The sequence below is a fragment of the Diabrotica virgifera genome, chromosome 10 (genome assembly GCF_917563875.1).
Source record: "Diabrotica virgifera virgifera chromosome 10, PGI_DIABVI_V3a".
Classification (NCBI taxonomy): domain Eukaryota; kingdom Metazoa; phylum Arthropoda; class Insecta; order Coleoptera; family Chrysomelidae; genus Diabrotica; species Diabrotica virgifera.
The window spans coordinates 40,222,854-40,238,932 of NC_065452.1; the positions used below are offsets into that span (position 1 = coordinate 40,222,854).

The 16,079-nt window shown below is 32.5% G+C and overlaps 1 protein-coding gene across 1 annotated transcript in view; it reads right to left on the reverse strand.

Moving 5' to 3' along the window:
• Positions 1-251: 251 nt before the first annotated feature.
• The window catches only part of LOC126893476 (solute carrier organic anion transporter family member 74D-like), a 51,934-nt gene continuing 36,106 nt past the window's right edge, over positions 252-16,079 (reverse strand). The window contains exons 5-7 of the mRNA XM_050663733.1: positions 6,217-6,734; positions 3,023-3,281; positions 252-1,135 (exon numbers count right to left, since the gene is read on the reverse strand). Coding sequence (XP_050519690.1) covers positions 426-1,135; positions 3,023-3,281; positions 6,217-6,734 — 1,487 coding nt within the window. The 3' untranslated portion in view covers positions 252-425. The remainder of the gene's footprint in view (positions 1,136-3,022; positions 3,282-6,216; positions 6,735-16,079) is intronic.

Consider the following 16,079-nt stretch of genomic DNA (forward strand, 5'->3'; position numbering starts at 1 on the left):
TCGTAGCTAATGTTTTGTATTTGTACATCTCATTGTTTTCCGGGTTTATATGTCTTACTATGGAATTATTTTTCCAGAAGTTCTCCCTGTAACTGCAGATATTAAAATTATCTCTCGCAATTTCAGACGAAAGGTAATGAAGAAATTAATAATTTCATGGTTTGTAAATTTCAAAAACCCTATATCATTAGAATAGAATACTAGTGGTTTCCAATTTGTAACATCGGAATTTGTCAAAATAAAGAAGCTAATAGAGGACTGTCTATAATACACCAGTAAACGATATATATGAATTACTACATAACATAAAATATTGATGAATTCACATGGATGGTTATTATCAGCACCTGGAGGATTCGTACTCCTTGTGTGTGGATTCGACTTAATCGTTAAAGAGAGCATCCAGAACAAGTTTTTATTAGCTCCTAGAAAGCCGTTTCAAAGACATCATTCTGGTCTGGCTTGACTTTGTTCTCTTGAGGTTCATCCATCTCGGCAATAGGTTCTTCTAGAAACCTTTTCGAATCTTGAGAAGAGTTATCTAAAATGTCCAGTGAATCAGCAAATCGGTCCAGAGAGGACATATCAGAATCAATGGATGCTGATGCTTTGGAGCCTATTTTATTACTAGAAACTTCGGATTTTCCGTTTAACATATCTAACGAATTAGCCTTATTGGCAGTACTGTTAGAATTGTCAGATTTGCCGCCTTCTGATTTAGACGACTGTTTAGAACTTCTTCTTTTTGGTGGAGGTTGTAATGGAGGAACCAACTCACCGTCGTCTATGTAAGATTGCATTCGTTCTTGTCTAGTCATTTGAGGAGTATGTCTTCGTGTTAAACTATTAGTTAGCTCTTGTATGAATGGATCTTGTTCCTGTGGTGGTAAACTATCCCCGGTATTTTGACTGTCATTGCGATCAAAGGTATTTACTCTAGAGTGGAAGTTATTTAGCTCATAGTCGTAACTAATCCTGTTCTTAAAAAGATTAATGTTATTGATGGTCATCAGTAAGAAGAGTGATAGGATCACTCCGCAAAACTCCAAAGTTATAGTTACAATGGATACTGCCAGAGGAAAATTCTCGGAAAAGTATTGACAGCCATTATCAGTTTGGATTTCGCAAAATCCCTCTGAAAATAAAATAATATATTAGAAAAAAAATTATTTCATTTGCTTACATAAAAAATTAAAAATTAATACTATTGTTCATCGCACAAGTAAATTTGTTTTTAGCAATTTGTCTCTCTAAATCACCAAAGTTGTTGAGCATTTTCCTTTTAGGAATTTTCCCATTTCTTTCCCTTTATTTATTTATTTCTTTTTCCAAGATTTTTGAAGTCTGCCTACTTTCCGTCTGCCTTGGGGATTCCAATTCAGCGCTGTTCTGGCAATATCATCAGGAGATTTACAGAGTATCTAGCCCAGTCAAGTCCATTTTCTTCTCCTTATTTTATTGGTTGTTATGGTTTCATAAATTTTCATTTGAGGTTCGCTTAGGTCAAAATACACGAAGGATTTTTCGTCCAATGGTCTATTGATGAAAACTTGTAGGATTGGTGTAATTGGTGTCCTATAATTGCTGACATTTTTTAGGTATTATACTATATAGTACTACCACTTTTACATTTGTGTGAAAGATTTTAAATTAAAAAAAAACAATAAATTCCTATATAAAAGGTATATTTGTTAAAATCCCTAAAAAGGGCTACATCACAGAACAGAACTAGTTTTCGATCGGATGACCGATCATCATCAGTGTTTATGTGAATCTAACATGCTAACCACCAAAATAAAAAATATGTGGGTAATAAGCCTTTACAATTGCTCCGTCATAGGGACATAGATAAAAAATGTGAAATTAAACATGGATGTTTAAAATATCCAATGTTTTATGCTCTAGGTACCATTGGATATTTTAAACATGCAAGTTTAATTTCACATTTTTCATCTATGTTCCTATGACGGATCAATTGTAAAGGGTTTTTACCCACATATTTTTTATTTTGGTGGTTACCATGTTAGATTCACCTAAACACTGATGATGATCGGTCATCCTATCGAAAACTAATTCTGTTGCAAGCTATCGTAAAGTTAGAAAACTGCAATATCTGGGAGATGTCATGAGGGGCAAGCCTTATAACTTGTTGCAATTAATAATACAAGGAAGAATACAGGGTGTAAGGAGTCGTGAAAGAAGACGCATCACCTGGTTAAACAATTTGAGAGCTTCATTTAACTGCACTTCTGCTGATTTCTTTAGAGCAGAGGTATCGAAAGTGCGAATTGCCATGATGGTTGCCGACCGTCTTAGAGAAAATGGCACATAAAGAAGAAGAAAAAGGTATCGTCGGCATATTTAATATTGTTCACGGTTACTCCATTCACCATAATACATTTGGTCTTTACCACGGTTGCAGTCATTATGCTGCCCAGATATAGAAATTCCACCAGGCTCTCAATTTTCTGGTTGTTGATCACCATGGGCTGGTTTTTTCTGGTGTTAAATCGCAGTTTTTAGGTTTTGTTAATGTTTATTTCTAGACAAACCTTCTTTGATCTTTCTTGTATTCTGCTTACTTGATGTTGCATGTCTTGTTTTGTATATGTTTTGAAGATTTTTTCACAACAAATAGCCCTGGAAGCTTAGTTCCTATTAAAGGCGGAAATATGATTGTTCAGATAGATTTTTATATTCACAATTCGAAATTGGTCCAAACTTTTATACGGGAAACTAAAAAAAAAGTGCTTGATTGGTCTGGTAATTCAGCAGACCTGAATCCAATTGAGAACTTATGGCATATTCTTAATAAATGCTTAGTTAAGATGAATTGAAATAGTTAAGGTGAAGTCAAGAGCATGTGCACTAAACTAGTGGAATCAATTCCAAGATGTGTTGGATCATTTCTGCTAAAGGACATTTATTTTTTTCTAATATAAATGGCGTGACTACGCATTATATTTAATATGTACATACTTTCTGGACATACTGCCTTTTATATTGTGAATAATGTATTTACCTGTTACAAAATGATAGATAATTTTAATTGGTATATATGGCACCAATCCTAAAAAAGTTAGCTCCAGTCCTAGAGCTGTGGCTTTGTCTTGTTTTGCTACTGACCTAAGACTAATCAGTACGTTGACAATAAGTGTACTAGCCATAATCGCATTTGATAGAATGTTGTTAACTTGACTCAAGGCCAGGATAAACTTACAATGGTCCTCGTCGCAAGAGCCTTCTGTTACTATCGATCCACATGTGCAATCATGGTATACCTAAAATTTAGAGTAGGTTTTTTTATACAGTGCTAGTCAAAAGTCCCCTCCCTCCCTCGTATTCTTTGGAACGGTTATACTTTTTTAGATTGAGGAAATAATCAGACGTAGGCTTTTTAAACAGTCAGAACAGGTGACGTAATAGTGACAGCTGACGTTGCAGAGCCACGTTGATCCATAATTTTAAATGTAACATTATGGCAAGTGATATCTCGTTGTAAAGGTATTGAAAACACCTATTCAATCGTACTAATTTTGTTTTGGTTTAAGTTGATTTTGATGAATAAATGAAATAAATATAAAATTATAGTTTCGCATTTAATTAAAAAAGATTTAAACGTCCGCCTATGGTTATTTGTTAACAAAGTTTTTGTTTTTCAATTCTTTAGTTGTTTTTACATTAACGTTAACTTTTTGAAAAATAACCATAGGCGGACGTTTGAATCTTTATTAAATTAAATGCTAAAATTCAGTTTTATATTTATATTTATTTATTAAAATCAACTTAAACTCAAACAAAATTAGTATGACTAAATAGATATTTTCAATACCTTTCAAACTACACTCACCGGCACAAAAAACGGGCACCCTAAAAAATGGGACATTTTTAATGACTTGTATTAAACCTGATATCGGATTTAAGTAATTTTTTTAAGTAATATGTTATAGCCTTATTCTTTAACAATATCGCTGTAATCATATTGTTGTTAGACAGGTACACTGTCATTGTATACAGGGTGTACGAATCAAACTGTGTTTTTTCTCAAATTTTGGAAAACCCTGTGGAATGTTCCAGCTTTTATAAAATACTGAAATTAAAACCCAACTATAGCCCCAGGTTTTCTTAACATTCTGTTTTTTTATTCATTCGCTTATGTTGGATAATAAAAAGTTATTCACTTTAACAACTACCCCTGTTTTTCGTCAATACAGGGTGTTTTTAAACAAGTACGGCAAACTTTAAGGGGTAATTCTGCATGATAAAGTAATGACAGTTTTCTTTATAAACGTATGCCCGCAAATGCTTCGTTTCCGAGATACAGGGGGTTGAAATTTTTCTTACAAACTGACGATTTATTTATTGCTCTAAAACGGTTTGTGATATGCAAATGAAATTTGGTAGATTTAAAGAGGTAGTTATTACGCATTTTTTGGTATACAACTAAGAATTTTATATTCACCATTGGCGTGCATACGGGTATAAACATTTAGGTATATCCCGTATGCACGCCAATGGTGAATATAAAATTCTTAATTGTATTCCAAAATTTCATTTACATATCATAAACCGTTTTAGAGCAATAAATAAATCGTCAGTTTGTAAGAACAATTTCAACACCACCTATATCGGAAACGAAGCATTTGCAGACATACGTTTATAAAGCAAACTGTCATTATTTTATCATGCAGAATTACCCCTTAAAGTTTGCCGTACTTATAATTAAAAACACCCTGTATTGACGAAAAACAGGGGTAGTTGTTAAAGTGCCTAACATTTTTATTATCTAACATAAGCGAATGAGTCAAAAAACAGAATGTTAAGAAAACCTGAGGCTATAGTTGGGTTTTAATTTCAGTATTTCATAAAAACTAGAACATTCCACAGAGTGTTCCAAAGTTTGAGAAAAAAACAACAGTTTGATTCATACACCCTGTATACAATGACAATGTACCTGTCTAGCAACAATATTATTACAGCGATATTGATAAAGAATAAATCTATAACATATTAAAAAAATTACTTAAATCGGATATCAGGTTTAGGAAATACAAGTCATTAAAAATATCCCATTTTTTGGAGTGCCCGTTTTTTGTGCCGGTGAGTGTAGATATCATTTCCCATAAGGTCCCATTTAAAATTATCGGTCAAAGTGGCTCTGTAACGTCATCTGTACTCTTACGTCACCTGTCAGGTATGACTATTTGGAAATCCTACGTCCGTTTATTCCCTTCCTCCAAATTTCACTATTATAAGTAAAGAGTACAGGGGAAAACAAGGAATGTCACTTTTTCATGAATTTTGGCTTTTTTGCCAAGTGGTAGCAAAAACTGAGTACTATCGACTAGACTATCGATTCAGGACAATAACCAGAAAAATCAGTTTACATAATTTTTTTAAGAATTTGTATCCCGGCGATGAACGAGGATTGTCCGCACGCCACTGGACAGAAATAAGGAATTTTAGTAGTTTTTTGCTGCATTATTACATGAATAGGTTAATATAGGTTACTATTATATTAAGATTATAGAATAATAATTGCTAAAACTCTGCTAAGAATCTCCTAAGTAGATTTTAGATAATATAAGAATTAAACCTTTATGGGTATGGGAACGTAAAATCCTTCAAGTGATATATGGCCCTTGCAGAGACAGCGTGACAAACGAATGGAGGCGCAGATACAATAACGAGCTAGAGTCTCTATTCGGAAAAGAAAATCTAGTCAGATATATAAAGGCCAATAGACTTAGATGGGCAGGGCATGTGATACGCAGTAACGACAATTGCCTTATAAACAATATGTTCTGGGAAAGGCCAGATGGAAGAAGGTCTGTAGGGCGGCCTAGAAAAATGTGGAAAGATAAAGTCAAAGAAGATCTAGAGAAAATAGGAGTGCGACAATGGGAATTAGTGGCACAGGACCGACAAACAGGGAAGGCAATAGTAAACGCGGTAAAGACTCACAAAAAGTTGTAGCGCCAGTGATGATTATGATGGGTGTTTATCTCAATATGTATAAAATGTGACATTCCTTGGTTCTCCCTTGTACTCTTCAAGTGTAACCGTCCAAAGGATACGAGGGAGGAGGGGACCTTTGACTAGCACTGTATATAGATCTTCACTCTTTAACACAAAAGTACTGTTTGTAGCAGAAACATAGTCGGCTTCAAACCAGTCTGAGAGACCCAGTTTTCAAGTTTTTTCATCGATACTTACATTTGTAGCTGCAGTGAAGTTTTTGCATCCAGCTACACATGGTGAAAAATAAGTACTTCCATCAACACAAACTGGTTGGAAAGGTTCTCCAGATGGACATTCACAGTTTATACTGCAGAAAGGAATTGTTATTGAGTGTTTATGCTCGTTCTTGATGCCATGGGTACAACTGAGAAATGCTGTACTGCAGAAAATTAAGATGACTAGAGCGAAGGCTACAGTGTTCCATATCACTAAGTTTCTTGGTTTTGGCTTAATTTTCGCTATGATTAATCCTGTTGTCAAAAAAGATACAGCTATTAACGGCTGCTTTAGAAGGTTTGTAGTCATCTGGATGATGCTTGGGTCTGAATATCCTGAAGAGTCTTTATCTTCTATAGATACGTGATATTTGGATTGATTGTAATACTTCTCAAAGAGCCCAAAGTTTATTATAGCTGATTGAACCACCACATATGATGCAATATTTAAAAGAAGAATTCTGTTTTTTAGTAGTCTCCACAGTGTCTGGAAATAACCTAAAACGTGTAAAGAACAAAATCCAAACAAATTTAAATTTAATAGTGTGAGAAACTTTGAATATGATCAATACCAACTTATTTTGTTCTACTACTGTATTTCTGTGCTGGCAGCACCACTAACAGTACCTGGTAGGAAAATCTCCAGATTAAGATTTGCTGATGACTCTACACTTATAGCAGCAAATGAGCAAGAAATGTTTGCTCTCCTGCGAAAAGCTGAGTACAAAATAATGGTGGTCGACAGATTCCACACTATTCAACTGACTAACATGTTACAAGAATACCAGATAGTAAACAGATTTGTCTATCTCGTGTCTACTATAACTAACGATGATATTTGTGAAGCAGAAGTTCGGAGACGTATTGGTATGGCAAAAAATGCGATGAGTCGCCTAACTAAAGTTTGGAAAGACAGATCTATCTCTCAAAATATCAAGATGAGACTGGTGAATGCCCTTGTATTCTCAATATTTCATTACGGGGCAGAGACCTGGACTCTTTGCGCCCGCGAGCGCTAAAATATTGATGCCTTTGAGATGTGGTGCTGGAGAAGAATGCTGCGCATTCCTTGGACAGCTCATAAGACAAACGTTTCCATTCTAAACCAGCTCTAGATTAAAAAGACTATCTACAATATGTCTGCAACGAATTCTGCAATTCTTCGGTAACGTGGTTCGCAGAGGTCACGCTAGTTTGAAGAGATTCATTGTTTCTGGAAACGTTCCGGGGAGAACGATCACCAACTAGACGGTTCGACCAAGTTAAAAATTCAGCTGAAAACTCATTCTGCGAATGTCGTAGACTAGCTGAAGTTCTATTGGAAGAAATCACAGTAATGAGGAAACGACAAGATAAAGAAATAAAGGCAGCACCATAACCTCATTTCAAGATTAGAATTATATCTTACCGAGTAATTGTAATAATTTCTAATATAAATATTAAACTTCTGGATTAAAGTATCAATTTTTGGTCTTCGTGAGTGACGATATTTTTTTCAAAAATATTACGACAATTACGAGGAGATCGACAGCTTAGTTGCTGGTCCTAAGCCTGTATAAAGGAGAAGGGGTGCTCCATTTAGGTTGCCACTTTTCAGATTTGAAATAAAATGACAAAAATGCTTCTAATCGATACTCAGAATATAAAATAATTAAACAAGCTTTCTCTATTCACTTATGCATTTCTTTCAGGTTCCTGTGACTTCGCCAAACCATATTGTTGGAATATTCCAGGTAGTCTATGATCTTCTATCTTTCCTTGGATGATAAGGCTCTCAATATCTTCTATGTCTGATCTCGTAATATATCCAAAGTATTTTAATTTTGATAGTTTAACTTTTCTGGAGTACCTTTTACTGATTTTTGGTTCTGTTAAAATCATACTATTTGTTCTATTCAGAGCAATTCGTAACATTTTTCTCCAGCATAACATTTCAATGGCATATAATCTGAGGTATAATGTATGTTAGTACATATAATAATACTAATAATAATTGAAGAAATGAGTTACAATTTATGAACACTGAAGTCCTACCCAATTATGTCGAAGCAGCTCAAACATTGGAGTATTTGTATATGTTGATCTACTGTGCAGCAACATCTATTGCTAATGTAATGGGCGTAAAGATCAGATCACGACGGGGTACTAACAACGGAAGGACTGGTGACAGAATTTTACCTTGGGAAAAACGGCTGCAAAGAAAAATTGAATCGTTGCGTAGGGATATTGGTCAAATAACGGAATATATTCGAGGAACAACCAGTAGAAAATTAATTAGAAGAGCTGAAGAAATAATGCGAAATACTCCGAGACACTCACAGCATGATCCGGAAAACAACACAGCTGAACATTGCCTGGAATTCAGAGAAGGCCTTTTATAGGAAACTCAACCCCACTGTAGAAAATGAAAATAAAGTATACCCAAGTCAAGAAGAAATTCATGAGTTTTGGGGAAACCAACTTTTAACTCCAGCTAGGGATGGGAAAAACCTAGCGGTTTTAACCGAAAACCGGTTTTTTACTTCGCAATAACCGGTTTTATCGGTTGATTTTTGTCCCGGTTTTAACCGGTTTTTTCTTTTTAAAGTAATAACCGGTGAAAAATCGGATAAATTATCTCTGAAAAAAAAATAAGGAATTCCGAAAAGAAATATTGTTTAGCTTATTCATCAACAACTCTTGATTTGTTTTATGTTATATTCGGTAATGACTCTCACACTCACCAAAATAATATGTTTAAGAATTGTGATAAGCTGTATTGGCTATTTTGATGAACTTGAGAATTAGCATCTCTTCTTTATTGAACTGGGGAATCTTAGCAAAAATAGATACCTTTAGTATCAATCATCTTTGCAGTCTGCATAGTTGTATTACAATTGTATAGAGAGGCTATACCGAAACAAGCGAGAATAATTTTATCATTAATGAATCCAGAATAAAAATCATTCCTGTGAAATCATTTAAACAAATGAAAAAAATAAAATAGTTTAGTGTATTTTGTGTAAAAAGGAATTATTGTTTTCAGAAATATAACTTCGCAAAAACATTTAGGACAATAATACATCCAATTCAGAATTTTAACAATGATTCATTATTTGTTTTTATTAGTTTTAAGTACTATTTTTGATGTTAGGTACATTTTTGTTTTTATAATTATTATTCATATAGGTACAAGTACATACACGATATGGTCTAATTTGCTTCATATTACGTTTATAGTTTTATATACAGGGTCAGTTTTTAGTGCCGGATCGGTCTATAATTCCATTACGGTATAAAATATCGAAAAAATTTATTTAGAAAAAATGTAGGCAATGATATTCTCCAGGTTAGGAAAATATGTCCATTTCTACAGGGTGATCAATAACTGCGTGGTATGTCAAATATATAATTTTTTAAATGGGACACCCTATATATTTTTTCATATTTATATTCTTTTTAAAATTCTTGTTCGTATAATATAGGGTTTTGTACTACTATACAGAGTATTTAACAAGTTATGACCATTTTTATTTCGAAATCCCTATGAGATTAACACCATGTATATAAAGAAGTAATCCATAAACAATAATTTGTTTTATACAATAAGATAAACAATATAGTGTTAAATTAAGTTTAATTGGAATCATTGACAAATATTTGTATACAGGGTGAACTACAAAACTAAATTACGATTTTCTCATTTTTTTAAATAGATGACCCTATATTTTATTTTTGAGAAATATTGTATTTGTCGTGTTCTTTCATTTTTATATAGCTTTCCCTATATCTAAATTCATCACTTTTCGAGATATTTTCAGTTTTCTACAAATTTCGGGAATAGGTTACCTACATTCAATTTTTCTACTAGAAATAAGTTAGTATTGAGTGATAATTTAACAAAATAATTTTTATTTAATAAGTAACTAACAAAAAATATAAACCATAACAATATGCAATGAATGTATCAATAAATCTGATATTAAGGAATTATCATATTTTCTTAATATACAAAAATAGTAAAATTCCTACAATCTTTTTTATAATAATATAACAAGATTATTTTTTTTTAATAAACAACTCACACAACAACATAAATCAAAACAATATACAACTGATGTAACCGTTTTTAGATTGTTATATTAACTGTATTCTAAGCCAAGAAGTTTTTAATAACATATTCCATTGCAGATTGTGACGCGCAGTTATTAACAATATAATTTTCATACCAATATTCATTAATATGCATCAAGAAATCCCTACTTTGTTAACACTCATTGTCCAACTAGGTGATCTATAAATGTTTAATGTGCCAATAGTTGGCGATTATGTGAATGACCTATATTTTTTACGGTTGGGGATTTTACACGACGGTGCTTCAGTTTTTCCAAAATTTATTTTTTCATGTGGGGCTATATAAAAAACCTTGTATACCAGAAGCATCCAACAACGCCTGATGCTATGAAAAATAGAATATTTTAATAATATTGACTTACAAAAATGTTAAGAAAATGTGAAAATTTTCAACATTTACTTAAGACTTATTTCCTTAACATCACATTAATTGGTACATTCATTAAATATTGTTATGGTTTATATATTTTGTTAGTTATTTTCATTGAATGCAAATATTTGTTATACTATTACACAATACTTATTTATTAAGTTATTTCTACTTATAAAAATTGAATGTATTCCCGGCAAATGAAGAAAACTAAAAATATATCAGAAACTAAGAAGTTTAGGTATATGAGATGCTATATAAAAATGAAAGAGTATCATGAATACAACATCCTTAAACAATAAAATATAGAGTGATCTATTTAAAAAAAAATGAGAAAATCGTAATTTTCTTTCGTAGTTTAAAAGTGGTTTTAAATTGAATGTTTTACTAAAAACTCCTTGGCTTAGAATGCTGTTGATATAGCAATCTAGAAACTGTTACATCAGTTGTATATTGTTTTGTTTTATGTTTTATGTTTTATGTGAGATATTTATTGAATAAAAATAATCTTGTTATATTATTATATTCAAGACAAATTTTTTTGTAGGAATTTTACGATTCTTGTATATTAGGGAAATATGATAATTTTTAATATCATATTTATTGGTACATTCACTGCATATTATTATGGTTTATAGTTTGTGTTAGTTACTTACTGAATTTGGTTACTGAAATTGGCACAAAATAATTTTGTTTAATTATCACTCAATACTAACTTAATTTTTAATACTAGAAAAATTGAATGTATTTCCGAAATTTGAAGAAAACTAAAAATATCTCGAAAAGTAATGAGTTTAGGTATAGGGAATGCTATACAAAAATTAAAGAGTGTCATAAATACAATATTCTTAGAAAATAAAATATAGGGTGATTCATTTAAAAAAATTGAGAAAATCGTAATTTGGTTTTGTAGTTCACCCTGTATACAAATATTCGTCAATGATTTCAATTAGACTTAATTTAAAAACTACAGTATATTGTTCATCTCATTATAGAAAACAAATTATTTGTATGAATGACTTCTTTATATACAAGGTGTTAATCTCATAGGGATTTCAAAATAAAAATGGTGATAACTTGTTAAATACTCTGTATATTAATACAAAACCCTCTATTATATGAACAAGAATTATGAGAGGAATACAAATATGAAAAAATATATAGGGTGTCCCATTTAAAAAATCATATGTTTGATATAACACGCAGTTATTGATCACCCTGTAGAAACGGACATATTTTTCAAGTCTGGAGAATATCATTGCCTATATTTTTTCTATATCATTTTTTTCGATATTCTATACCAGAATGGAATTATAGACCGATCCCCACTAAAAACTCACCCTGTAGGTACCTAATTTCACTACCTTTTGTATTTTGCAATTATTTGATATGATTTGGATCCGAAATTTTAATTGAGTTAGTTTATTTTAAAGGTAGGTCATAAATTAAATCACATATTCTGGGACCCAAAAAAGATCGATTTAACCAAAAAAAATTACAGCCCTTTGAAGTTACCAAATAAAAATAGATTTTTTCCAATATATCGAAAATTGTTAGAGACTTTATATTGAAAATAGACATGTGGAGTATCACAAACTAAAGTGCAATGTAAATGTAACGTTGTTATCAATTGAGTGTTGAATATTGATTAAAATAACCGAAAACCGGTTTTTGGAATAACCGGTTTTTTTATCGGTTATAACCCGCAGGTTAAACCGTAAATAAAAAAAAAGGTGTTTTGTCAAAAACCGCCATCCCTAACTCCAGCTACTCATAACAACAATGCTGGATGGATAGAAGACACGACGAACAACTGTCAACATTACAATAATATTCCTTACGAACCTTTCACCACATAATAAGTCTCGAATACTATCAAAGAGCTTCACAACTGGAAATCTCCTGGCCCGGACGGAGTCCAAAACTTCTGGCTAAAGAAGTTTTCGAGTGTTCATGAGCGATTGTCAATTTTAATTAAATATGTTATTTTTAATCCGCAGGAAATACCATCATTCCTTACTAAGGGGACCACTTATCTAATACCGAAGGATCAAAATAACACTCAAGATCCAACTAAGTACCGCCCAATTACTTGTCTACCTACATTGTACAAATTGGTCACATCCTGTGTAGCTCGGCGCATCTACCAACACTGTGCTCTAAACAATATCATAGAGCCTCAACAGAAAGGATGCGCTAAGGGTTCCATGCGCTGTAAAGTGGACTCGGTCATTTCTAACCAGGCATATATCAAAAAACGAAATCTCTTTACTGCTTTCATTGACTACAAGAAAGCGTTTGATTCAGTGCCGCATGCATGGCTTATCGATATATTGAAAATATATAAAGTCTATTATAATATAGTGACCATTTTAAAGCATATAATGACTGAATGGAAGACAAAAATTCACCTTCAAATACCTGGTGAAAACAATATCGAAACTGAAGATATCCCAATTAACCGGAGGCTTTTCCAGGGGGACCCCTTGAGTCCACTTTGATTCTGCCTAGCAATGAACCCACTATCTCAGCTACTGAATTCCACCGACTCAGGTTTTAGTATCAAAAATAATAATACTGTTGTAGCGAAGCTTAATCATTTGTTGTATATGGATGATTTAAAATTAATGGCTTCAACTCGAAAACACCTAGATCAGATGCTAAAATTTATAGAAACCTTCTCTAATGATATTAGTATGCACTTCGGTCTAGACAAGTGCCGTATCTTAAATATAGTCAAAGGACAGGTTCAGCCCGGTGGTTTCGATATGCAAAATGGCCAGAACATCGAGGCCATGGGTGAAAATGATATGTATAAATATCTCGGTGTAAAGCAAGCGCGAAAAATTGACCCCTGTTGAGCTGCCCCCCCCCCCCCACTTGCAAAAATCAAAAAACAAATAGCCCTGATTTATGAGCTATTTATGAGCTCTCATATTCCGCAAACTAAAAATTTTGAGCTCGTTCCACTGAGCAGGAATTTAATACTTTAGTGGGGGGGGGCTGATTCAGCCCCCCCCCCCCCCACTACTTAAAAATAGGAATATTGAATCGGTTTTTGCGGCAGAATTACGAGCTATTTATGAGCTCTTGAAATTATATAGTTTCGATTTTTGAGCTCACCCCTTCACCCCCAAACAACCCTTTAATTGATTTAACTTAAGAGAAAAATGCTGAGAAAACTTAAAATATATAGTATTGCGGATATAATTCCTGTAGCTTATATACTCTAAGAATAAACTATTAAATCACGTGCATTTCGATTATTGAGCTACAACCCCTTCGCAAGAAAACCACCCTATCTTCCCGGCTTAAGAAAAAGTTGTACTTAAAAGGCATTAAACTAATTATTTGGCGACTACATATCATTTAATAATTTATAAGCATCCAAATTACGCGCATTTAGATCAGAAAATTGCAATTTATTTTATATAGTGCAGTCACTGAAGGTAAAAATCAACGATTACCTTCAATTACGGTGAACCTTCATCGATTTTCACGAAAATTGGTCAGTGGTTAGAGGATATGTCAAGAAACAAAGGTGACATGGTACTACCTTGCGCCTTTACCCTGAGGGTGGATACCGCCCCTTCTCGAGGGTGAAAATTAGTTTATAAAAAATAACTGCACAAATCAATTAAAGGACAAATTAAAAGCAAAATTTATTATATAAAGTTAATAAAATACGTCAATACTTTTTAAGTTATTATAGATCAAAGATTTTAATTATTCGTGAAAAAAATGCATGTTATTAAGCGGTTTTTCGTAAATCACTGAAAAACTGTTTTTACAAAAAAGTTTTTACAAAAAAGTTAATAGTAGTTTAATTCCTATAGATTATATTCTAAGAATAAACCCTTAAATCACGCGCCTTTCGATTATAGAGCTACAACCCCTTCGCAAGAAAACCATCCCATATTCGCGGCTTAAGAGAGGGTTGTACTTAAAATAATTTAAATTAATTATTTGGCGACTACATATCGTTTAATAATTTATGAGCTTGCAAAATATACCCATCTCAATTATTGAATTGCCATGTTCTTTCTATAGTGCAGTCACTGAAGGTAAAAATCAACTATGACCTTCGATTTCGGTAAATCACCATTCATTTTTACGAATTGACAATAATAACTTGGGGTTTTAACCTGGGGTATATGTCACCCCTTCTCGGGGGTGAAAATTACTTTATTAAAAATAACCCCACAAATCGAGAGGGACAAATTGTAAGCAAAATTTGTTATATAATGTGATTAAAATAAATCAATACTTTTTGAGTTATTAAAGATCAAATATTTTAATTTTTGTGAAAGAAAATGCATGCTTTAAAGCGATTTTTCATAAATAACTCAAAAACTGTAAGTTTTTACAAAAAAGTTTTCATCACTACAGTTGAAGCTAATAAAAAATATAATAAATTGCTTACTTGAAAAACCCTTTAATGTTAATTTAAAATAAGTTATTGGTAATTAAATGTATATTTTTTTCTGCGACTGTTCAAATCTAAGGATTCAAGCTTAAATAACGGAAAAGAGATGCATTTTATAACACTTAGGTACTAAATATCAAAGTACTTAGAAATACCTATCAAAAATGAGCTCCAGAAAAAGTTGATAGCATCAAAATCCGCTCACCAATTTTCGTGAAAATGAATGGAGATTTACCGAAATCGAAGGTCATAGTTGATTTTTACCTTCACTGACTGCACTATAGAAAGAAAATGGGAATTCAATAATTGAGATGCTTTAATAACTTATTGACTAAGCAATGACTTATTTTAATAACTTTATATAATAAATTTTGCTTATAATTTGTTCTTTCATAGATTTGTGCAGTTATTATTTATAAAATAATTTTCACCCTCGAGAAGGGGCGGTATCCACCCTCAGGGTAAAGGTGCAAGGTGGTACCATGTCATCTTTGTTTCTTGAGGTATCCACTAACCACTGACCAATTGTCGTGAAAATCGATGAAGGTTCACCGAAATTGAAGATAATCGTTTATTTTCACCTTCAGTGACTGCACTATATAAAATAAATTGCAATTTACTGATTTAAGTGCGCGTAATTTGGAAGCTTATAAATTATTAAATGATATGTAGTCGCCAAATAATTAATTTAATGCATTTTAAGTACAACTTCCTCTGAAGCCGGGAATATAGGGCGGTTTTCTTGCGAAGGGGTTGTAGCTCAATAATCGAAATGCACGCAATTTAATAGCTTATTCTTAGAGTATATACGCTATAGGAATTATATCCGCAATACGATATATTTTAAGTTTTCTCAGCATTTTTCTCTTAAGTTAAATCAATTAAAGGTTTGTTTGGGGGTGAAGGGGATGAGCTCAAAAATCGAAACTATATA